Below are 24,584 nucleotides of genomic sequence, written 5' to 3'. Positions count from 1 at the left end.
TATGAATAAACACATACACAACCATAGACACTACACAGAACTGTGAATGCATGAACACACTATAGTGAGCTGTTTTCCCCCTCTGTCATTTAAATGAAACAAAATAATTAACTGCACCAAGCTGAAAAAGAAACAATGTTCAGACAGCCTGGAATAAAACAGTAGTCGTAGTAATAGCAATGCCTTCACCGGAATAAATTTGAAAAAAGACTCAAGGGGAAATTTATGAACAAAATAATGCAATCTGCCTTAAAATCAAAACCTGAACAGAGGAAAACAGCTTTTCTACACCCACATATGCAATAAAATGTACAATTTTCCAACATTTTTAGAGGTGAAATATCCTATTAAAGTGTTGGCTGTTTTATTTAGTAATTGATACCACAGCCTCGACTCATAAAACGTATTTGTGTGCGTGTGGGGCGCGTCTGCGTCTGCATATGCATATGCACCTGCCTGCATTCACGTGAGTTGTGGAGAGGGGGATGCAGACGTAAGGCTTTAACTCCCCTGCGCAAATTTGACTTTTGACCTGAACTGTGGGTAATGAGCAGGTGAGAAGGCACGTATATTCTCTGATTACCTCCAGAGGGGTGGAGGCAGGAGTGAGGCTGACTGTGGCTAAGCCTCACCGCCGTCTAACACATCTACTTTTCCCTGTGCAGCTGTTTGAGTTTCAAAGGAATTCAGTCTGGGACTGGGAACAGTGAGGAAGGTTGGGCAAAGAAGGAAGAAGCCAAGAAACACTTGTGCAGGGTTAAGAGGCTCTAGACATTGCAAGTCAAGAAGGAGCCAGGAGGTCAGTGGCCAATGAGCAGAGAGAGAGAGAGTGAGAGAGACAGAGAGAGAGAAGATAAAAATGAAGGGATACGTTGAAAGCCAGCCAAATATATGGCGGTTAAGGAAGGTCACCAACAGAGAAGTCTAGTGCTCTGTTCCTGGATTGACCCTACATGACCTTGGTCTGACCACAATATTTTCTTAGCCTTTGTGTTTTTATTTAATTTTTTTTAAAGGAGGCATACTGTATGATCTGCCCAACTCATTAGGATAGTTAAGAGAACACAAAAGTGGTTTGAGAAGAACAAGGAACAATATGAATGATGATGAGACATTTCTCGTTCCACTGTTGTACTATTTAGCAGGTAAAGCTAGGTGATTGAAATCAAATGAAAAACAATTCAACTGCATTGAAGGGAATATTATATATTGACATGATACAACTCAAATCAAGTTAAGTAATTCCATGCTCCTCAAGATAAGGGAACCACTGACAAAGGTGTGAACTTTGTAAAATTTCTGTAATTATTCAGATAATTTTAGTTCAATTAAAAATTATATTTTATAACTGTTTACAATTATAATTTATAACTGTTTACAGTAGAATGAGTGATTCCGGGTAGTTGAGTGTTCCAGACAGCTATATTTCATTCATTTAGCCCTATTTTTTTATGGTAGCCATTTTGGAAGGAAATTTACTAAAATATAGTATAAATTTCTATTCCTTCTCTTAACTGATTTATATTTTGTCTTCAAAAACAGAACACAAATCATAGCTTCAGCTTCTTTTACTGTAAAAAGCCTCAAAGACTACTCTGTTTTATTTTCAAATTCTCGTGTAGCTTTTTATAATTTTTTTCCTCCTCATTGCAGTCAGACTGCCAGAAGTCATTTGTCACTGTCACCCTTTTCCAGTCCTGTCATTTCCATCTTGCTACATACTCATAATTCACTGGAAAACAAGTTAACCTGTTAACAACAGTGTCTAAAGTAAGAGCTAAGTGGCCTTTCTATGAGTTAACAGGATCTTCACTATATTTTCTGTATAATATCTATCTTGGATGCTAAGATAATTTTTTTTACACTCTTTCATATTCTCAGTAAACGAGAAAGGTCACTAAGTAAGGAAAGGGCTGACTTTCAGACACAGATATTAGAAACATTCCGAGAGATGGCAGGGTACCAGGGAGGGAGGGAGAAGGCTGGGAGAGGAATCGGTTCAGGAAGACTCGAAGCCTGCAGTGAGTGGGGCAGAAAGAGCAGGGGCTGGGCCAGTAGAGGAGGAAGGATTGGAAATCAGGTAAGAGGGACTTATGTGTAGCAAAAAACAGGATGGGCAACAGCATAAAGGCAAGAAGACCATTACCTGCAGGACATCATGAGAAGCTGGGTGTCAAATGGACATTAGTTTGGAGCCGAGAGAGGCATGAGGTGCTACAGCACAGGAAGGCTGAGGCCAAGTCACTGTGTAGCTCCGTATGGCAGTGAAGGAGCTCAGATTCCATTCCAGAGGCTACCAGTGTTTGTTTGTTTGTTTGTTTTCTCTTGTCTTCTCCTTTTCCAGTTTTAGGTAGAATTATTACAGTTCAACTGCACATACATATTACATTGCATATAAATATATATGTTGGCTTAGTCCTTTGATAAATATGTAAGTTTAAAAAGCTAAAGATCTAATCTGTTCTTAGAAACAGTAATTAGTACATATACGTAAACTAAAAAAAAAAATGTGCAGTACACTGTATATATGCTACCAGTGGTTTTTAAACCAAGGGAGCAAGCACCAGTTCTGTGTTTAGATAGTCATTACAGCATCCAAGTTGATGCAGGCATGCCAATTTAGAAAGGATTGCAACCAACCCTAGCAAAAGACAGTAAAGGCCTAAAATAGGGCTGTTAATGTCAGTAGCGATTTTTAAATATTTAAAATATACATACTTTAAAGTTGCTAAGAGAGTAGATCTTAAAAGTTCTCATCACAAGGAAAACAGTGTGTATGTGAGGCAATGGGTGTAAACTAGACTTACTGGGGTAATCATTTCACAATATATACAAATATCAAATCATTACATTGTACACCTTAAACTTGTACAATGTTATATACGTCAATAAAACCGGGGGAAGAAAGAAAATCTCTAGCAGAGCATGCTTGATAAGATTCTTTGTCAGCAACAGATCATTTGGTTGAAATAATTTAGTTTGGTTTTTTTTTTAGCAGCATTTATCAATTAAAAGATTCCTGACAGCAACTCACCCTGTGCTATACAGTAATGAAATAAAACTCTGTAAGCTATCATAAAATGCATCTATACACATATAAGATAATTGATCATAGGAAAAAAGAAGCTAGGAAGAAAAGGCTTTTGGGGGAGAAAAATCATGGAGAGAAGTATTCTCTGGAATAGTTACTTGAAAGTAAAGAGATTCATCCTGTGTGTCCCCGTGGCACACGACACACAGCACACTCAATAAATACTTATTAACTGGAATCAACACATTATTACGCAGCTTCTCCCTGTTCTATTCCCTCCAACACTGAGTACTTTCAGTAGCATCACATAAGATAACTCATGTTCAAATGCTATTTCTGATAGCAGTTGTTCATAAAATACAGTAAATAACAAAGCATGAAAGCTATTATGGATAATTTTCTTTCATTTACGTTTAGCAACAGGTATAGTCAGATAGCATTACACAAAATAGTATCAGGAAGGGAGAAAGTATGAAAATTGCTAATCATTAAAAAAAAACAAAACAAAAACAAAAATCATAAAGTTAAATTGACATGACTTTTTTTCTTGCTTCCCAAAGATGGGCTATGAAAACGTCCTGAATGTAACAGCAAAACAGGAGCTCAAAAAGCAATATTCTTTTACCCTTTAAACTGCCTAACCACTGAGGAAGGAAATGTATAGCAAAGGGAAACTTCAGTCATATAACATTCTTCTACCGCTATGAAGTAGCTGATCATAAAAATGTTTCCTCTATTCTCCAAAAAGTACTGGGGAAGCAAGGAGATGAGGAAAGCAGATTTAAGGTAGACTTTAAATTGGATAAGGTGACACAAGTGAACTTCTCATTTTTCTTCCAAGCTTAAAAAAATAAAAACAAAAACAAGTGAAACAGTGCCTTCTTCTTGCTGTATTAAGGGGAAATGCCCTGTCTGACGTTCCAGGTCCTCTGTGATCTGAACTAGACGGCACATCACAGCTCTTCACTCCTACCTCCTATCCAGGCAGGGCCCCTGACACTACCCGCTCCCCATGCCCCCCAAGCCTGGCTGCTCTGCCTCCCCTACCCTGACTGCTGGGCTGCTGCTCCCATGATCCTGCCCCAGCGTGGTCACTCCTCTTCCCTGAACCTAATCACTGCCTACCCACACCTGAGAGTGCCCAGTATTCAAGTCATTCAGCCACCTACCGTGTGTACGTGTGCTGCATGCACACATGCATGTGTATATATGACACGTGTATAACAGAGTACTCAGAAGGCATAGTTCTCCAAAGACAAAAATAACAGTCATGAGTGATTTGCAGATTGTAGAAGGTGGAGACTCAACAGTGACTTAGGTCCCCAGGGGCTAACTGGAAAGACAGTGAAATCACCAGCAGAAAATAAAAACCAACATTAGAAGAGATGACAGTTGTGCCGTGTGTGTCTCTGTGTATACACACACACACACACACACACACTCACACACAAAACTAAGTTTAAAGAGTCAAGAAAATCATGATCCTCATAGGAAACTTATTCCCATTGAAGTAGAGCTTCGCAGAGAAAGGCTGAGGAGGAAAACAGTTACTTTCCAAATGTCTGATCCTGTTCCAGCTACAGGTAGAGCGTTTTTCAACCATACTTCCTTGACAAGAAACAAATTACACTGGACACAGCCTCAGGCAGTCTTTCGGGTCTGCTCCTACTACGGAAAGTGAATGATGAAAAGAGATCCTGAATGGCATGTTTATTTTTTAAAATGCATCAGAATGCTTTTACGCCAGCAGTGAAAAATCAAAATAAAGATATATGTTGGCCCTCAATTTCATCTCTTAAATCTGCTATGTGATTTATTACTATTTGCTAGTAAGGGAGATACTGTTCCAGTTTCAATCCAAAGTACATAAAGAGTTATTATGCTTAAACACATTTTGTTGTCTGCTTGTAAAAGAAAGGTGCTTCAGTGTCCAAGTTAAAAAAGTAATCTAGAAAAAGAGAAGTTAAAAAAACTTACTTTATAGCTATTAAAATAATGTATGTGCTTACCCTCATATTTTAAATATTCTCCTACTTACAGTTATTTATCATGTAGTTTCTTCAAATATAGCAAATGCAATTTTTTATTCCTTAAAAAATTATTTTAATTACATATACTTTTTAATAAATCAATTTTTCCAGTTAATTTCCTTTTAAAATGATATTGAAGTATATAGGCACTTTATTTTTTAATTAAGGATCTAGATATTTATTAAATAATGACATATGTGACTGAAGTAATATCTAGAAGAAAATTTTAGTATCAGATCCTGAAATACTATAAGAAAATTTTAAGATACCAGGTCTGGAAATGCTGTAAGAAAATTCCTAGTTGATTTTGGTGTTTTGTCCTCCTCGCACGTGTTTTCGTGACGTACTAAAGAAACCAGTCTCACCTGTTTTGGATTGCAAGTTTCTTCTTGGTTCTTCAGGGGCCTCAATTGGCTGATCAGCCAGGAAAACTCGAGCTTGGTCTATAGCATTCAGGACAGAATACTCTTTCTCCTTTAACTCACGTCTCAGTGCCTTTGCAAAGAGAAGCAAAAGTTGAATTGTAACCTAATGTGTTCATCAAGTCATGGAACATCTTCAATTAGACCACTTCTGACCACACTTGTTAAGGGAATGGCTAACCACCAGCATTTAAGTGAGGTTAGAAGTGGAAATGCAAACTTTACAAATATGAATGATGAAACATGAATAAAAGCAAAAAGATGATTCCTGTAGGACCTGTATGCAAAAAAGCCCCCACCCAAACTCCAAAACTTTACAATATTCACCTAAGAGAAATTGCTACAGTATATTTGAATTTAACACAAAATGTACTTTGAGGGTAATCACTACTGTCAGATTGCTACAATATAATGGCCTTATCTAAGATGCTTTTTTCTTGTAAGACTGAGTAACAGAAAAAATTACACCCAGTGGTACAGAAAGAGGCAATTTCACAAGTAGTAATGAGATCCTCAGAAGTGTTTTACATTCTTCGGAATATATTAACAGAAAAATTAAGAAATAGCAACAAATTAAAGTACATGAAATCAAAACTAAACCAAAGAGAGCACATAAAAGACAGTCTCCAATTATCTTAAAAATACGTTCCCTCTCTCATGCTGAGACAATCACAATTCTTCCCTTGTGATGCTTTTCATGCAAATCTAAGCTTCTCAGAACAGTTTGTCTTTAGCACTTTTGTTCTCTTAAGTAGGGTTAAACTTTCACCTCTGCTCCTATAAAATGTTTGGTGATTAAGACTAATTGACTAGGGTTTAAAAAACAACAAAACTCATCCACTGACTACTGCAAGACAAGAGTAAATGAAGATTTCGCTCATGTGCTATTTTAACACTGCAGCTAAGTCAAAATTGTTCTTAGTATTGTTATCCTCTTAAATTATACACAAAAACACCTACTGGTTCTAATATTTTGCTTTTAATGCAGTTCCTTGGCAATGCATCCTCAGCAATATTTTCTAAAATATTACACTCTAATAGTATTTTAGAATCAACAGAGTCCTTCTGAACGTAAGTATTTTTTTAATATCACTTGATACAACTGTTGGAATGAGAGGGTATTTGAAGGCTATACCCTCAATTTCCACCATAAATAAAAATGAACATTTAAAAATATCTAGACATAGAACAATTTAATGTAATAAAATGGAAACTAGACACCAGAAAAATACTGGTAATGAAGCTGAAAGAGAAGATCACAGGTGGGGAGGGATGAAAAGGACAGCAGACTAGTAGAAAGACATGGAGTAACAGGATGTTTTCTGTGATACGCACTGTAAATACTATTTGACTTTTAAATTGTGTACAATCATCATTTTGATTAAAATTTTGAACTAAAAGAATAAAAGTGCACCACAACAACAGCACAAACCCACAATTTAGACACAGTAATAAAATACAGGATATGAGATGAAGTAAGTCTTTCTCTAAAACCCACAGAGACATTAAATGTCCTTCCTAGCATCTAGATAACCAAAGCCTGACTGTGGAGACGCAAGTCAGTACATCCCCAACTGTCATGTGGGAGTATGAAGGGACTATGTTGAGGGGGAAAGAGACAACACTTCCACCACCTTGACTTAAGACATGTATCTTGTGAAGAAATCCCAGCATGAGACATTCCAGTAAGACAAGATGATCTCCTGACATTTAAAATTTCTGATACACAGAAATAAAAGATACACAAGAGAAGTGGGAAGAACACATTTTTAATCCAGAAATATATATATATATATTACAGTTACAGGTCTTGAGCCAATTCCTTTAACTGAGATTATTTTGTTGTTAGAGCAAGAAGCCCCAATGCGAAAATCCATGAATGGAAATACTCATAGTTTGCTTCCTAGACCATCTAGAAATATAAAATACTGACATGAAAAAACATGTTGCTTAAAAGATCGCAGTGAAAAACACTGAGTAATACAGCAGAATTATTTCTAAAAATTTTAGTGGTCAAGCGTACTTAACCCCAAAGCCCAAATCTAAGCAGTGAATGTGGGAGCAGTAAAGATTCTTAAAATCATGTGCAGGGGCTGTGCTCGAGATCTTCTTGTTGAACGAGAAGGACCAGGAATGTATCTATTTAATTCAAGCTGCTGAAGAGAATATGAAGGAGCTGGGAGAACATGTCTTCAGTCTGGGTTTTCAAACAGGATGAAGAATTCACAGACACTATCTAGGGACTCAGAACAAAGGAGAAATCAGGAAACATCCATAAGTGTTGATATGTAAGGAAATTAAAAACTGAGAGAAGGCAGAACACAGAGGAACGTGACTCAGAGAAGAAAGAGCAAAAGCAGTACAGGTCCTCTGGAGACACAAAATGTTGATGGGGCTTGTATTTCACATGAGCCCAGATCTTATGGTGGAGAAAGAAAATTAGATGACCCATATGACACAGAAATACAGTAATTCCTGCCTGGCAGTTCTAGACTATTATTAGTCTGCAAAATGTGCTTTGGAAAGGGATATGGGGAAGGGAGATGGCAAAGTAGTGATCTGTCTTGAAATTATCTTTAGAATTTCAAAAATCCAAATGGAAATATATATTTGTCTATAGAAAGGATGCTGGGGAAAACTAAGTTGTCAATTTCCTCGATGGCTGGAATTTTATCAACTTAATGCAGATGCTCTGACAAGGGGAAATTTCACTCGCTGGCAGTGGGCTCTGCCTGGAAAGCTCCTTTCCTGGATGTTCACAAGGCAGATTCCCTCATCCCACGAGGCCTCCTCAATAAGGCTCACTCAGCCACCCTCTTGAACATAGCCTTCCACCTTTCCTGACCCCTACACGTCTCATCCCCAATGTTTCCCGTACCCATTACTCCGCTTAATCATTTGTGTATTTCCCATCACCTTCACACACTTATCACCCTCTACTCTGCAAGGTGGGTATTTACTTATTATGTTTAATGTTAGTTGTCTGTGCCTCTCAGGTGAATGTAAGCGTCACAAGGCCAAGGACCTTTTCTGTTTCCTTTGTTTTTAACCATCGTAAACAGGCACCCATATCAGTGCCTTGGGACCTACTAGAGATTAGAGGGCTCTGGAATGCTTCCTGGTGGAGGTGGTGTCTAAGGACTCTGCAAAGAGAGAATGGTACTCCCAGCAGAAGAAACTAACACTAGAAGAAGAAGAAGAGAGTATGACGAGGGCATGTGCCCCCATGGAGCCACAAACATTCAGTGCAGATAAAACCGGAGCAGCTAAGGCTAAAGAGGGACGGTACCAGATCACACAGACCACTGCATGGTGTCCTGAGCTCCTGAGGCGTAACCAGTAATGGGTGCTGGGAAGTCACTGAAGAGCTAGACATGGACAAGGCGGTGGTGGTGGGGAGGCTGTCGGATTTTATATATATGTAATATATATATGTATATATTATATATATAATATATAATATTATAATAATATATTAAAATAATATATAATTTGTGTGTGTGTATGTGTGTGTGTATCACTGTCAGGTCTTTTATATTCATAAAAAAGAAATCTGAGTCTGAGAAAGCCCCACAGGTCCAGAGAACCTACTTTCCTTTCTGACCACATTAAACCCCAGTGCTTCAGAAAACAATCCTCTCTGCTCAGGGTGTTGGCGGGGTAATGTCTCCCAAACTCCTCTGATATGCCAAGGATGGTAAAAAGAGAAGGCAAGTGTGGGCAGGTGGGAACCATGCCGAATAAGTAAAAGTATGGGGCTTGAGCTCTAATACCAACTCAGCACCCAAATATTCTAGGGGACAACATACATTTAATATCTGTACATACTCTATTTTGCAAATTAATTTTGTTATTCAGTTTGTCCTATTTCAATTATATTTAATTGCATGTCAGAAATGAGTATAACTTTCAACAGCACTACACATATAATCATTTCACCACCCTTTACCTCTCAATTAGACATAAAAGAAAACCAGCATTTCCTAACCACCTGGTGAACATTAATGATAAGATAATTAGACGTCAACAGAGTTGTTTTGTACACAGAGCTACAAAGCGACATTCAGCTTTAGGTTCCAATGTCACATGACTTCTCCATGGGCCGTCTTAAATGAGTATAACATAATCTAATTGGAATTTTTTCCGTTTTAATGGCTTTGTATTTTCATTCAAAACAATTCTGTTCTCAGACAATAACAAGTATTGGCAAGGATGTGAAGAGCTGGAACCTTCATACGCTGCTCTTGGAATGATTAAAATGGTGTATCCACTTTGGAAACTAATTTGGCAATCCCTAAAAATGTTAAGCACAAGAGTTACCATATGACCCTGCAATTCAACTCCTAGGCATACACCTAAGAGAACTAAAAGCATATGGCCACGTAAAAACCTGTACGTGAATGTTCATAGCAATATTATTCAAAATAGCCAAAAAGTGGACACAACCCTAACATCCAACAACTGGTGAATGAATAAACAAAATGCTGTATATCCATCCAATGGAATCCAATTCAGCAACAAAAATGAAGGCAGTGCTGATGCATGTCACAACATGGATTAACCTCGAAAACATTATGCTAAGTGAAAGAAGCCAGACACAAATGCCCATTATTATGAAATGCCCAAATAGGTAAGCATAGAGATACAGAAACTAGATAAGTGGTTGCTTAGGGCTGGAAGACTGAGGGAAAGGTGGGGGAGTGACTGCTCTTGGTATCACGTTTCTTTGGTGGGTAGTGATGATGGCTGTACAAACTCTGAATATACTAAAAGCCACTGAACTGTTTCACTGTAATAGAGTGAATTTTATGTTAAGTGAATAATATCTCAATAAAGTTACTAAAATAGAATAATTCTGTACTTTTCCCCCCAAAAAGTCCTCTTGGTAATCTATTTATTAACCCCTGTCCCCACTCATCGGCAAGGTAATATAGCTCATCCTGTATATTTAGCGTATCCCCCACCTCAGTGTTTCCAGAGCATATCCTATTTCTCTAACACAGCTCATCCTGATACATTGTGACCATCATCTGCCCCCTCCATTATATTGTCGGTTCTTCCAGAGTAAGGCTTGTCTCTGAATCATTCAAAATACTCAGTGCCTGCCTAAGATACATATAGAAAATGCTCAATAAATGCTTGGGGAACAGCAAATAAAAAAAGGATTGCTTTCAAAATTAAATACTACAAAGGATTCTAAAATATGACCAAGCAAAATATACCAAAGCACCCCAGGTCTGATTATCCTAAAATAGAGTAATTGTTGGATTTCAGTTAGCACTGGATTATCTGAAGTATCTACTTTGAAAATTATCAATAAATAATTTCTGATGCAAAGTTAATTTTCTCCTATCATCTAATTCAGCTAGTAAGTAGTAAGAGTCTCAGTTTGCTGTTGGTCATTATTTTATTAATAGCAAATAAACTTTTCTCTCCCTAAACAGGGAACTGATCTCACTGAAATGGGTGACATAGGCCCACTTCATCTTCCCTCGTTTTTCCACATCCTAATCCATGAGGTAACTACATAGGGTATAATCTCAAAACGAATGCAGTCATTAGACTGAAGGTAGCTTCTGTTGTCAACTATTGTGTATCAAATCCATCTAAAACATCCTGGCTTAAAACAACAATTTATTTTTCATGATTCTATGGACTGGCAATTGGACCAGCTCTCTGATGATGCCACGGGGGATTCCTCCTGAAGCTGTAATCATCTGTGGATTGCGTGGGATTGGAAGTCCAAGATGGTCTCACTCACATGCCTAGAAATTACTGCCAGCTGTTGGCTAGAGAACCTCGTTTCCCTCTATGTGGTCTCTAATTGCCCAGTGGGCTGGACCAGGCGTCTTCAACATGATGATAAGTGTTCCTGAAGGGCAGAGTACAAACTGCAAGATCCTTTAAGACATTAGCTCTAGAACAACTCTATCCAAAAGAACTTTCTACAATGATGCACATGTTCTAAAACCATGCAGGTCAATATGGTAACCATAGTTATGTGTGGCTATTTGGTATGTACTTGAAATATGATTAGTACAACTGAGGAACTGAATTTTAAATTTTATCTAATTGTAACTGATTTATATTAAATAGAAATGGTGACATGTGGCAAGGGTTACCATATCAGACAGCACAGTTCTAGAATCTGAACATCACTCCCACCACTTTCTATTTTTTGGAGCAAGTCACGAGGCCAACACAGATTCAAGGGGATGGAGAAATATGGTTCATCTCCTGATGAATGGGACCACAGTGTCCCTCGGCATAGAGTCTTGGATCCAGAGAGGCATGATTCATTATTTTAACAATTTACCACACAGGAGAAGGGGGGAAGGGAGGGCTGGGTAGGCATGGAGTTGGCAATATTTTATATAAGTGGTCATGAAGGCATCTCAAAGCAGTGACATCTGAAGAATGATCTGAGGTGAGGGAGCCACCCATAAGAGGGAGACAGGCAAAAGAGCAATCTAGGCAGAGGGAGCTGTATGTGCAAAGGCCCGGAGGTAAGTGCTTGCCTGGCTTAGCAGAGTGGCACTGTCAGAGCTGAGTGAGTGAAAGATAAGGGAGACTACTTCTATAAACATATTTTATATCATGAAAATTAGGTGGGGGAAAGTCCTTGTCGTTGTTAGGAGAGGTACCTGGTAAACACACACTTCATACAGTAGACTCCTGGCTACATTGCTGAATCAAGCCTGGCCTTTAATCTAAAAGTTCCCTGTGCGGCAACCCGTCCCAAAGCTTATGCATTTTTCTCTCTGGTACACAGATGGGAAGACCCTAATCTCCCTCCCAGATGACACATGTAAAATGAAGCCTGAGCCTAGAAGTAGCAGACCATGATCAGCTGTAATAAGGAGGAAGATACAGAATAATTAAAAAAATAAAATTGAAATTGTATTTTAAAAGTTCTGTGCTCTAAAGTGTTTACTATCAAGGGAGAGAGTCTCACCTACCCAGAGAGTCAAGACAAATAAACAGGAAGGAACGATGATTGTCCCATGGCATAAGAAAATACTCAACTTCTCCGCCACCCCAAGGCGGCAGGAAAGTGTGTAAGAGAATTTTCCAACAAAGATTTCCACCAAAATAAAAACTTCAAAACAGACATCAAATTCATACCATTTATCAGGAAATATGCCAGGCACAAGAGAAGACAGCAATTAAAAAGCCTATGATCTCAACTCTTAAGTAACTTACAGTCTAGAGAGAGAGGTTAGTGCCACAGACCTGGGGAGTGGTACAGACAGGGCCCCGAGGAAATACATGGGGTGGGGGGAGGGGAGGGGGTCGCAAGCAACCTCAAAAATATGCAAACTGTGTGTTGAAAAGAAATTGGAGTCAGATTAAAGGCAATTAGAGGAAGAGCAATTCAAGACAGCAGAATAAACAGGTGAGGTAGTTTAGTCTCACATTGTTTTCTCCCTTCGGTAGCTTCTGCACGCTCATGAAACTAAATGAAGCCCTGGAACGTAGATTAAAAAGGCCTGATTTGAATATCAGAATTTAACTACTAAAATCAGAGTTTCCATTCTCAATAATTTCTATGAACCCAACACCCCCCTTCATCAGAGCTCACTTTCCCTCCCACTTCTCTCCAGTGGCTCCTGGTGTTTCCAGGAGTGTCAGACAGCAGAGCAAATCACTCCTCAGTCGACTCTAAGTGTCCAAAGAGAAATTTTCAATGATCATCCTGAAAGGTCAGGGACCATTTCTCCCTCTCCGCTATTAGTCAGTGGGAAGGCGGGGGATTAAGGGATAAGGAGGTATAAAGAAGTGACCGGCGTGGCTTAAGTCAGTCTTGCGAGTCAGTTAGCTGCTCTTCATTTTCATCATGAATGTGGCACCGCTCACTGTGACGGCTGGATCACGGCCAAGCAAACAGCAGTAGTATCAGTTGTTCCTGGCAGCACTGACATGGGCAGGATCCTACAAGCCTCTTCATGTGAAAGCAGGGTCTGAGAGAACCTGGAGAGAGGAGGGGACTCCCTGCCATCCCCTTCTGTCCTCAGCTGGGAACCTGTCCCCCTGGACTAAGAAGAATGACCAACATCTGGTGTGAACTAAGTCTTGGGGTCATCCCCTCTTCTTTAAATCGCAACTGTCCCCTCTCCTCTCTTTAGTCTAAAGCCATCATCCACACTGGCTGGTGTCAAGTGGCAAAGTTCGCTGAAATGCACTTTTCTTGAAATTTTCTAGACCATACTAAAATTATAGATAAACCAGATCCATTTGCTCTTCTGCTTAAAACCCTCCAATGGTTTCCTGTTGCACTTAGAACAAATTCTCAACTTCCTACCAAGATCTGCACCTTTCCTATTCTCCCAACCACGACTATGAACACACCCTCATTTCCAGCTTCAAAGTCCTTATTTCTGTTCCGAGAATAAGTCAAGCTTTTCCTGCCTCGTGGCCTTTGCAATCCAGAAAGCTTTTACTTCAAATCTTCAATGCCTGGCTCCTTCTCATTATTTAGATCTCAGTACTCAGTATTATTTCTTAGGTGAACGGATGAAGAAATGAGTAAACTGACTTGAAAGAAAATGTTGGAAGGAAGGAAATGTTTCAAGGAAGGAAAATCCTGGGAAATGCAAGTAGCTCATATGAAGCTGGTCTGTAGAAGAAAACAGCAGAGAATAGCTCTGAGCAGCAAGGGCGGGGATGCCATCTCCTTACAGCCCGTCCCAGAAGAAGTTACTTTTCAAGACATGGTATCTGGGTGTTTTCTTAGCAATCTCACTGATCCTCACTGGTCAAAGTCAAAGAGATCCACAAGGGTCATCCTTCTTGACCCTTTAGGGCGCCAGCTCTAATATCAACCTCACCATCAGTATAAACATCCCTGTGTCCCCGGCAGAGCCAGCCGCCCTCCTCCGGGCTGCTAGAGCATAGGGCATCTGCTTTGCTGGAGCGTTCACCATGCATGTCTGTACGGGCCTCTTTGCAGACCTGACTCCTACACCAAACTGAACCCTCTCAGAAGGCTCACACTTATGCCCTGGAGGGTAGAGTAGAAACTCAGTGGATTTGTGTACGAAAGAATTAAGAGGCATTTAAAATAAATTTTTGTGGTATAGTAAAACCAGACATAGATTTGCAGCCAAAAGACTTGTGTTAACAATCCAATGCACACCACGTGGACTCTCCCTTACCCATCATGCGCCTTTGAATTTGTCCCATAACTTCTTCTTAGGTTAAGAACAAAGTCATTCTATTAACTTCCACAGGTGAGATAATGAACGTGAACATATCTGGAAATTATTCAGTGCTACGGGATAACCACTTACTACAAAGACGATGCCAAAGTCTTACCATCATTCTCAGCTCTTCTCCTAGACCGAGTTTTTTTCCTCAGCCTTCATTCACTGTTACTTGTGGAGGAAAGTTCTCGCTGTTTTCTCTATAGCTTTGGATGAACAAAACCAGTGCCCAAACCTCCATTAGCAGAAACAACTGAATTTAACTCTTCTAAGGGGTAAATTATTTAATTATGAGAAAAGTAGAATTATGTGTGCGATCCTCCAGATTAAGGCAAAATGTTTGGTAGGCATAAAACTATGTTGCAAGACTCTTATGTTACCCCAGAGTCTTAGAAGGCAAAACAAATAAATGTAGTGTCTGTCTGTGAACCGCTCTGTTCCAGAATAAAACAGCAACAACATAAACCTCTGTAGTGATGAAAGTGATCAGCCGGATTATATCACTCACATTAATTTGGTATAAATGTTAAATTTCTTTAACTGACCAGTCCAACAAACAGTGGACTTTCCCCCGTCCTTCTAGGCACGCCTAAATCAAACACATCCAACCAGTTCTCTCTCCCTCCTTCTTCTCTTCGGGAGAGAACCTAAATCAGGCATCCTAAAACTGCTTTCTAAATTCCCATGCTGACATGAAATATCAGCATTTTAATGCTAACAATACAAGGTCCACGGGCAAAAGGGATAAAAATGAGAAATCACAGGCAAGGGTACAGTGAAACTTTCCTTTCATGCATTGGTGGAAGCAGAAAACTGGTTCAATCATTTGGGAAAGTAGGCTGGCAATATATCAAGAGTCATTACTATGTTCATATTGTGTGAAACAAGAATTTCACCTTTGGGAATATATCCTAAGAAAATGATCCAAAAAGAGCTACAAACACAAAAGTTTTCATTGTAACATTATTTATGATAAAGAAATGAAAGCATCTTAAATATGTAACAGCTGGAAAATATTTAGGCTTACTACAGTACAGCTACACTAGGGATCATTAAGTAACCTTGGAAAATTATTGTGAAAACGACTACACAGCAACGTGAAGAATTAGGTATGACGTGTATCTGAGTGAAAAAACAGGAAAAAACTATGTACCCTACTAAAACTGTGTGAAAGGTGAACATGCGAGAAGAAAATAATGCAAAATCAAAACGGTTGTATTACAGCGGTGAAACTATGGCTAGTATTTTGCTCTTTATGTTATAAAACTGTAATAAATTATTTTCACCATTAAAAATTATGCTTTTAAAGAAGAGAATGCCAGATGGAATCAAGTTCATTTATAACTGAACAAATTACTACTTTTAAAGAACAGCATTATTAGAATTTCAAATGTGTTTCATAAGCATACTTTTTATATCTGTAACAGCCGTAGAACTTTTCCATTGTGTTAATTCAATGACCTCTCTGAAGCTAGATTTATGTATAAAAATGTAATACATGATAACATAGTTATTAAATGGGAGACTCCATATGGTTAAGCTCCTCTATGTTTGTAAGGGATCTTAACTCATGTAGCTTATAAGGTGTCAATGTTCTACACATGAGAGAAGCCCACACGCTGGCAGAATCTGGCAGAACTCAATCCAAGAGGGTAGAACTATAAGCTATATTTTAAAATCTACCTCAATAATCAAAATTATGCCAATTCTTTTTCCCCTCATGAAAAAAATCTCTCCAACTCTTATTTTGAATATTTAGGCAGTATTAAGACAGGGAGAAGGTAACCTCTTAACTGACTACAATGTTAAGGCATTAAAGTTGGTGTTGAGCAATTTTCTTACAACTTCAAGTGTGTTACATAACTGAAATAATTTCTAGCTCTTGAGGAAAGATCATTGCTTAGATTTCTGTCAGCTATTATCTTTATTAAAGATTCAGCTATCTAAAGTAGAAGTATTTTCAAAATGTAGTTTTTTTTTCAGAAAAGAACAAGTAAAAAAAGAATTACAGAGAGATACGGAGGAAAAAGAAACATTCATACCAATAGACCTGTTATTTTGTGGTATACTTCATTCACTCAACATTCAACAAATATTGATCAAACCTAGGAAAGCCAGAAGTACAAAGACACAATAGAAAATAAATAAGTGGGGGAGGGAGGGACTAGCTCAAGTGGCAGAGCTCATGCTTAACATGCATAAGGTTCTGGGTTCAATCCCCAGTACCTCTTCTAAGAATGAATGAATGAATGAATGAATGAATAAACCAACCAACCTAATTATCTCCCCACCACCAAAAAAAAAAAAAGTAATAATGTTAGATGATGATAAATGCTATGGGAAACGAAAAAAGTGGAAGATAACAGGAGAGACTCGGAGCACTGGGACGGGGATTGTAATTCAAGTAGGGAAGCCCAGATAGACTTCATTAGGAAGCTGCCACAGAGCGGACGTCGGAAAGCAGTGGACAGTTAACCATGTGGATATCAGGGAAAGAGCATTCTAGGCAAAGAAGAAGACAGCATGGTGCTGTGACTGAAGGCACAGCATGGCCGAAACACATGCAAGAAAGAAAATAGTAAGGATGAAATGAACAAGGTTGAGTGGGAGGTAGGTCAGATCATGGAGAGTTTTGTAGACCATTGTAAGAACTGTAGCTTTTATTCTGAATTATATAGGAAGTCACTACAGAGTTCTGATTTACCTGAATAGGAATTCTCTGGCTGTTGTGCTAAAAATAACTGACAACGTAACTGTAGTTCTGAACAGCTGGTAAGAGGTAGTCAGATTCAAATTCTATGCTTTGAACACAGAACCAATAAGATTTCCTAACAGAATGAATATGCAAGAAAGATAAGACTGAGAGTGATTACTTTTTACTTAGTAACTGGAATAGAATTCTATCAATTGAAATGGGAAAGCTAGGTAGATCAAGTTCAGGAATTCACTTTGGCCATATTAAGTTGGAGATGTCTTTTAGCTTTCCAAGTGGAGAGGGTATGTAAACATGGAAATTTGGGAGTGGTTGGCATAGAGATAGTATGTAAAGCTCATCAGGAGACCAGATGAGTTCAGGAAGGAATGAATATAGAGAAGCTGGCATGACCTGACCCCTGGGCATCCCATTTTAGGAGGCTGAGGAAAGAAGGAAGAATTAGCAAAGGAAACTGAGAAGGAGCTGCCAGTGAGGTGAGAAGAAAATGAGGACAGAGTAATACACTAGAAGTCAAGTAAAGAGGTGGAACAGAAGAACGCTTAGTGAGAAATAGGAAAGGGAGGACCAAAAATGGTCACAACTCAGCCAACACCAACAAACAAAGACATATCAGCTATAATGAGAGGCATGTAACTCAGAGTCGGGGCTCAGGATGGCTTACTTGCTTGACGAGAAAAAGGATGCTTAAAGTAAGTTTTAAGAGGCTTTTATTATCGTAAAAGTGTTGCTTTTACATATGTGAAAATATACATTAATGTTTTTCTTCCTGATGCAGGCAGCTCTGGCTATGTAATTTGCACAGTCCTGTGCAAAGTCAAATTGCAGCGTCCCTTGTCCAAATACTACTAAGAACTTCAAGATGGCGGCAGCAAAGCATTAAATCAAGTACAGGGGTCCCTGCAAGAGCAGAACCCTGTGTGATTGTGATTGCATGGGACACACTTCCAAGAAGCTAGCTGTAGATGCAAAGCATCTGAACAACAAACAGAAGTATTGCTGGTACAGCAGGCTTCCTTAGCTTTTGGTTTCCAAAAAAGCATTTAACTGCTTATTGGAGAATGCAAGCAGGGGGGAAAAATGATACAAACATAAGGAGAATCTGTTAGAATGTAATTTACTTTTCTCCCGATTTGCTTTCGAAGCTAAATCAGCATATATGGATCCCAAGTTATTATAGTATGACAGCAAAAAAGGGCAGAAGAGTCATTAAATTTGATAGCACTAATAAAACCACATGAAAAAAGGGAAAGAAAACAGGCTTACTTTTCACTGGTACGCAGACGAAATTAAAAAAAAATCTCCACAGTACTTTAAAAGTTTTGGTTAAATGTTCCTAAATGAACATTTAATACATAAATTCATTTTGGTTCCACCCTATTGACATAAAAAGGGATGCCTGAATCAGAATACTAAGTATGACTGCTAAAATTATGACAGGAATCCTCTAGGTTCTCACAGTAATAAAATAGTATTCTTCTCTACACTTTTAAAAATATGTGCACTCAAAAATGTATTCCCTTATCTAGCAAATATATTCAGTGTTCTCTACTCTCAGGCACTGTATTAATGCCTTAGGTCCTGAGCTTGTGTTTTCTTTCTCTTTTAGCCTTTCTCTAAATATAATCAAAGAGGGAGGTAAGCGGCATCTCTTGCTCTATCGCATACTCCAAGTCACGCCACAGCTACTTTGGAGGATTTTTCCCTCCAGGAAGTTGACAACGTTCTTCAGGTCTCTTTCTAGCTAAAAGGCTACCTACTTGCTCTGTGGAGCCTTTCCAATCTTGCAAGTTCAAATAATCACGATTCAATCTGTCTCTCCCTGACTGCGCGTTCCTAGTCACATTGCAGCGCTTCTGAGATCTACTGTAGCTACTCGTTTTCAAGCCTCCGCTGTTAGGTGCTGAAATCTGTGACAGCAGAAACAGTCCTATGAACTGATGTACGTTCAGCACCTAGCAAAGTATATCGCAAACATCAAGTGCAACTTAGAAGTCTCCTGAATGAATAAATGAACTGTTAGAGAAATGAAACGGTGTCTGGGCCACATATTCAAGGGGCTGAATAACGAGGTGAATTGCATTGCTTGGTTTTACAGACCTCTGCTTGCCTACATCTGCTGTCCGCTCTTTAATTTCACCAGTGGAGAGTGGCCATTATTAGGCTGCCTTGCCTCTCCCTGTAAACTTGGATATTCTATGGCCCTTTGGGGTGAGGTTCCAATTACCCGTATCAGGTTTGGGAGACAAATCGACTGCAGTCAACTGAACGGGGTGCGGCAGGTAGAGGCAGGCTCACTTAGAGGATGACTGCTTTAGGTCTTCGCACAAGCCTTGGCTAACAGACCTTAGGGGGCTATCTGTGCATTTGATAAAAGGAAGTCAACATAGGTGGGAAAGGCTGAAGTGGAACTTGGAAAATACTTCAGTCAATTTTAGAAAAGGGCCAATGTTTCACATTAAGTAAACATAGCAAGAGCCTGAAATCACATGTTTGCAGGTGGAGTGTCAGATTACTTTAGTAGGGAGAATAAACACACACACACACACACACACAGGCTAAATTTAATGGTAAGGTGTTGCTATTTTTAAAGACAATGTTCAAATTTGTTATTTTAATGAGTAAGCTTGCAAGTTTATCTTAGCAATTCAGTTTAAGGCCCCAAAGTCCTGACTCTTATATAATGAGATTTGAATATAGGAATTAAATTGGGTTAAGCAAAGGACAGGGTAGCCCAGAAGGGATGGAAAAACCTATAAGATACTATACCTGAATCATACGGTTTCAGTTGTTCTTGGTGATTTCCTTTTCTGAAGTCAAACATGCATTATATTGTAGATAGGATGTTACAGCGCTGTTAACCATCCTTCCAAAACGTAATATTTACATTGTTAGGAAAATGAAGTGCAAATTGAATAGCAAAAACTGTATCTGTAATTTTATCCAATCTTAAAGCATCTGACTTAAGTAAATTCGTGACATTATAAATGAACGCTATATACTTTGTAGGTGTTTTCTAAGTAATTGTTGATTGAATGATATCTCACACTTTTGAAGATGAAGCTGCATATAAGTGACTTCATTTTCCAAAAAACTTTTTAACAATGAGTGTGTATATGTCCATGAATGACTGAAAAATTGTGCTGAACACTGGAATTTGACACAACACTGTAAAATGATTATGAATCAATAAAAAATGTAAAAAAAAAAAACAAAAAAACTTTTTAAATGATACTAGAAATTTCTGTCATTAAATGGGAAAATTCAGCCCTATCAATTTACTCTAGAAGTCATTAGAAATACCCTGTGTTTTAAAGTTGTAATTTATTTTGACATTTGAGGGGATTAAATTCTTGCCTACATGAGAAAAATAACACAAATATGTTGCTTACCAAACAGATACCTATAAAGTTTGGAAGGTGATTCCTGTCTAATTTAACAGAGTAATGCTAGAATGTAATGGTGAGCTAGTTCTGCTGGTCTGTGTTAGATAGTAAATATCATACACTAATATGGTTTTATTTAATTAAAACAGCTCATGTAGCCTAGACAGTTTTAAACAAAACAAAAACAATCAAAGCTATCAAGACAGATTCTCAGCAATTTTGGGAAGTGAGATCAGCCAGTACATTTACCGAGAATTTACTGTGGGCCAGGTTCCATGCCAAACACTTCGCCATCAAGACCCTCTGACTTACAATTATGATTTAACAAGTCTGCCTTTGTGATGTGTTGTTAAAACATTGAACAAAGTATTTACTATTGTTGCTGAAAATCTATCAATGTTCTGAGTCATTGGTTAAAACATCCAAGAAAATACAGGTATTTAATTAAGGGTCCAAAATATATTGATGGTTCATAACACCAGTTCCTGTGACATTTGCATAACAGAAGGAAAAGACGCCAATCTGTGAGTCACCATTTCACTATGTAGGAGAGAGACTCTGAGCTGAGCCTGTGCTGTGGGGCTTTCTGCTTGCTCACCGCCTAGGATGACTACGTTATCCCAGCAGCATCAACTTTACTAACTACGTTGGTTTTCTGCTTTGTTTCTGTCCATAGAATGTTTGTTACGTTTTGGAGCCCAATTTTGCCATGCTTGGTTTTCTGTTTTTCACATTTTGTCTATGATTGCTAGATGTCTGAGCAGACGAAGTGCCTCAAAGCATGACCTTACAGCATCCTTTTAACTGGCAGTCTCAGAGTCATCACCTAAACATTTAAATGTACAACATCCCTTCTGGACACAACCACAGGCATAGAGCATTTAGGTACAGAAATGACTAAACTATGTTCCTGAAATAGAGGCTGTGCCTTATTGCCCTTTGACATTCAGCATCAATTTCAACTTATAAGTCATTCCATGAATAGTGGGGATGGGTTTGGGTGGGGGGGATGGACAAATGGATGGACAGATGATGAAGTGATTGGGACTGACATTATCAAAGAATAGTAATGAAATGTATCATTAATCCATTAATGCACATATAAAGGACTACAATACAGAAATATATATGGCACTCAGAAAACTTTGAGAATTTATGAATTCCCAAAAACCAACCCTGATGTACCTGAAGTGACTGACCACACAGTGTTTCTTACCACCTGCAATGGTGAAAGCAGACTGGACCCAGGATAAAGTCATGAAAATGTAAGATAATGTATATTATTTGTGATCTTTAACTTATAAATTAAGAGAACATTCAAATATTGCCTTTAAAGGTAATTAGACTCATGGTTAACCACGTGTAAGTTACCGATCAACCTTTAATAAGTTAACTAAAGGCAGTGCATACATATATGTCTTAGGGGCTTGACCTTTCCATGCTTTCTTTCCTTAAGAACAGGAAATAAATCACCTCCCAGTCTCTAGGCTCATATCTTATATTAAAAATGCTTTTGTTGTTTTAATGGCTTCATCCAACTTTTTGATGAGTCTAAGTCTTTTTAAGGCATCAACAGACTAAAGCAATAAGCATATGTTATGATATCAAAACTTACAGTGCCCAAACATAACGAATCTAAGGAAACATACAAAATGCTAATGTGGAGCGACTAAGATAAAAATATACTATCAAATAGAAGTCCTGGTTTAAAGAATAACTCCAACAGCTAGTGCTTACTGAACACTTACTGTTTGTACTCTGCTAAGTGGTTTGTATCTACTGATGGTCAGATACAGGACAGAAGAGACTGGACAATAGGCCCCCAAACCTAGATTACAGGGTTAGTGTGCGGAGGGGGTAGGAATTGAAGGCGAGTCTACCTAAGTCCATATGCTAGGTTCAATTTTGTACAGATAAGCCCAACGTAAGGTTCCTTAGAACAGAGGACAACACACCACTATCCAAATGAGAAGAGCCGAAGAAAAGTTTTCAGGGAGCTTGACCACGGAAACTGTTGAGGATATGGGTTAAACAGTCCGATGTCTGCTTATAATTATTTTCTTCAAATTCTCATATAACTCTCTGACATCAGATTTTGACATCGCCAGAAGCAACTTTTGAGTCACCCAGCCATTTCTAGCATGTAGTAATGCCACGTCCACCTAAGGCATTGAGACACAAATTTGTTTTTTTACTTTGTATATAATAATGTCATTGGGAATTTTAATGTAAAACCTAAGTGCTAATTAAGTGTAGTGTCAGCACAGGTGGTTTTTAGATGCACCTGGTGGCAGTGCATTTGTCTCGTCCGTAACAGAAGGACACGTGATAACACTTTCTAAACTGATCTTTAAAAGACTTGTGTACGATGGCATTTCAGATTTGCATTTATGAGATCATATCTCCTGGAATAATGAACAAATCAGCATGATACTCCTTTGTCTCTTATTTTTTAAAAAAATCCATCTGGTGATCTCTGCCATTCTAATTTAGCATGGCGAGATTATGTCAAATTAATTCAACTTCTCTAAATAGTATTGTGTGGTTCAAAATAAAGTAATTTAGACAGCCACCAGTAAAATGAGACAATGAGTTAGAAATCAAATCAAGGTTCCCCATCTTTCTATGGGGGAATTTTAGAGAATAAACTATCTTGCCTAATCTTAGTATCAAGCCACTTAAGTGTTGATTTTCATTGTCTTAACTACGTACTTTTAAGTCACAAGGCAAGAGTTCTTTGACAGTAAGAGGGTTTTTTAAACTTTAGTTTCACAATTGAAGAACTAAAACAGCAAGAAGTCAGAAAAAAAATTAGTTTGTTATAATAGAAAAAAACAAAAGAAAAGGCTAAATGCTAAATTTAATGCTAAACACAGCTTTTAAAAAATTAGTTTAAAATTATGTTATGTTCTGTTTAAAGCTAACCATAATGTTGTAATGAAAGAGAATTCTACAATTCCTTAAGGAAAAAAGATTGGTAAGAAATGTTCGCTTGAACTGAAAACATGCCTGAATTATAACCAAGGGACCAAAGTCGGGGGTTAGAGAAACGGCTGTCTAGGCAGACCACCAGAGATTGGGGACAGCAATGTGTGGCTCACAGCTCAGCGACAGACCTTACTGGCAATGATTTTTCATAACAGAGAAGACACAGGAACTGTAAGTTTGAGGAGGACAAACGTAGGCTCTCCCTGTCTGTAGGCTCCACGCAGATAGGGGCTGTGTCTGTTTTCTGTACCAGTGTGTTGCTGGTATCTTAGACACTGCCAAACACACACTAAGTAAATGATAATTATTCGCTGGAAGTGAGGGAAGGAGGAAGGAAAACTCAGATATTAAACCACATACCTCTCATTTTCCTCCACGATTAAGAAGGGGATTGGACTAAATTGTTTCTGGGACCCTTTCAGTTCTAATCATTGATAATTCTAATTAATAAAATTCTAATAGCACACACACACACATACACAAAATAAAGATTCCCCCTGACAAAAAAAAAAAAAATCTGAAGGCCAGGGAAAAATATCTCCAAGGACATAGGAAAGAAAAATTTTGCCTGAAAAATAAAGCAGCCACATGTACCCTGAAATGGATTCTGATTTTAAGAAAAGATTAAGGCTAAATTAGAAAATTATGTTAGGTTAGAACATTGGCAAGGCAGAGGGTCAACTACGGATAGACTATCCAATGTCCATAGCTGGAGAAGTTCAGCAAGAAAGGTAAACAACTACGGGTAGCTGTCACATCTTTAAATATTGCCCGAATTGTAGTAACGCATAGTGATTCACCCTCGTTGTAA

The 24,584-nt window shown here is 38.4% G+C and overlaps 1 protein-coding gene across 12 annotated transcripts in view; it reads right to left on the bottom strand.

Moving 5' to 3' along the window:
- UTRN (utrophin) overlaps positions 1-24,584 on the bottom strand; it is a 448,326-nt gene that overhangs the window by 100,743 nt on the left and 322,999 nt on the right. For all 12 annotated transcript variants that reach the window (XM_072965969.1, XM_072965972.1, XM_072965970.1 and 9 more), the window contains one exon: positions 5,427-5,556. In XM_072965969.1, the coding sequence (XP_072822070.1) occupies positions 5,427-5,556 (130 nt within the window). The remainder of the gene's footprint in view (positions 1-5,426; positions 5,557-24,584) is intronic.

This window comes from Vicugna pacos, chromosome 8 (genome assembly GCF_048564905.1).
Source record: "Vicugna pacos chromosome 8, VicPac4, whole genome shotgun sequence".
Lineage (NCBI taxonomy): Eukaryota > Metazoa > Chordata > Mammalia > Artiodactyla > Camelidae > Vicugna > Vicugna pacos.
The sequence above is the reverse complement of the archived record's forward strand: the minus strand, read 5'-3'. Positions and strand labels throughout refer to the sequence as shown.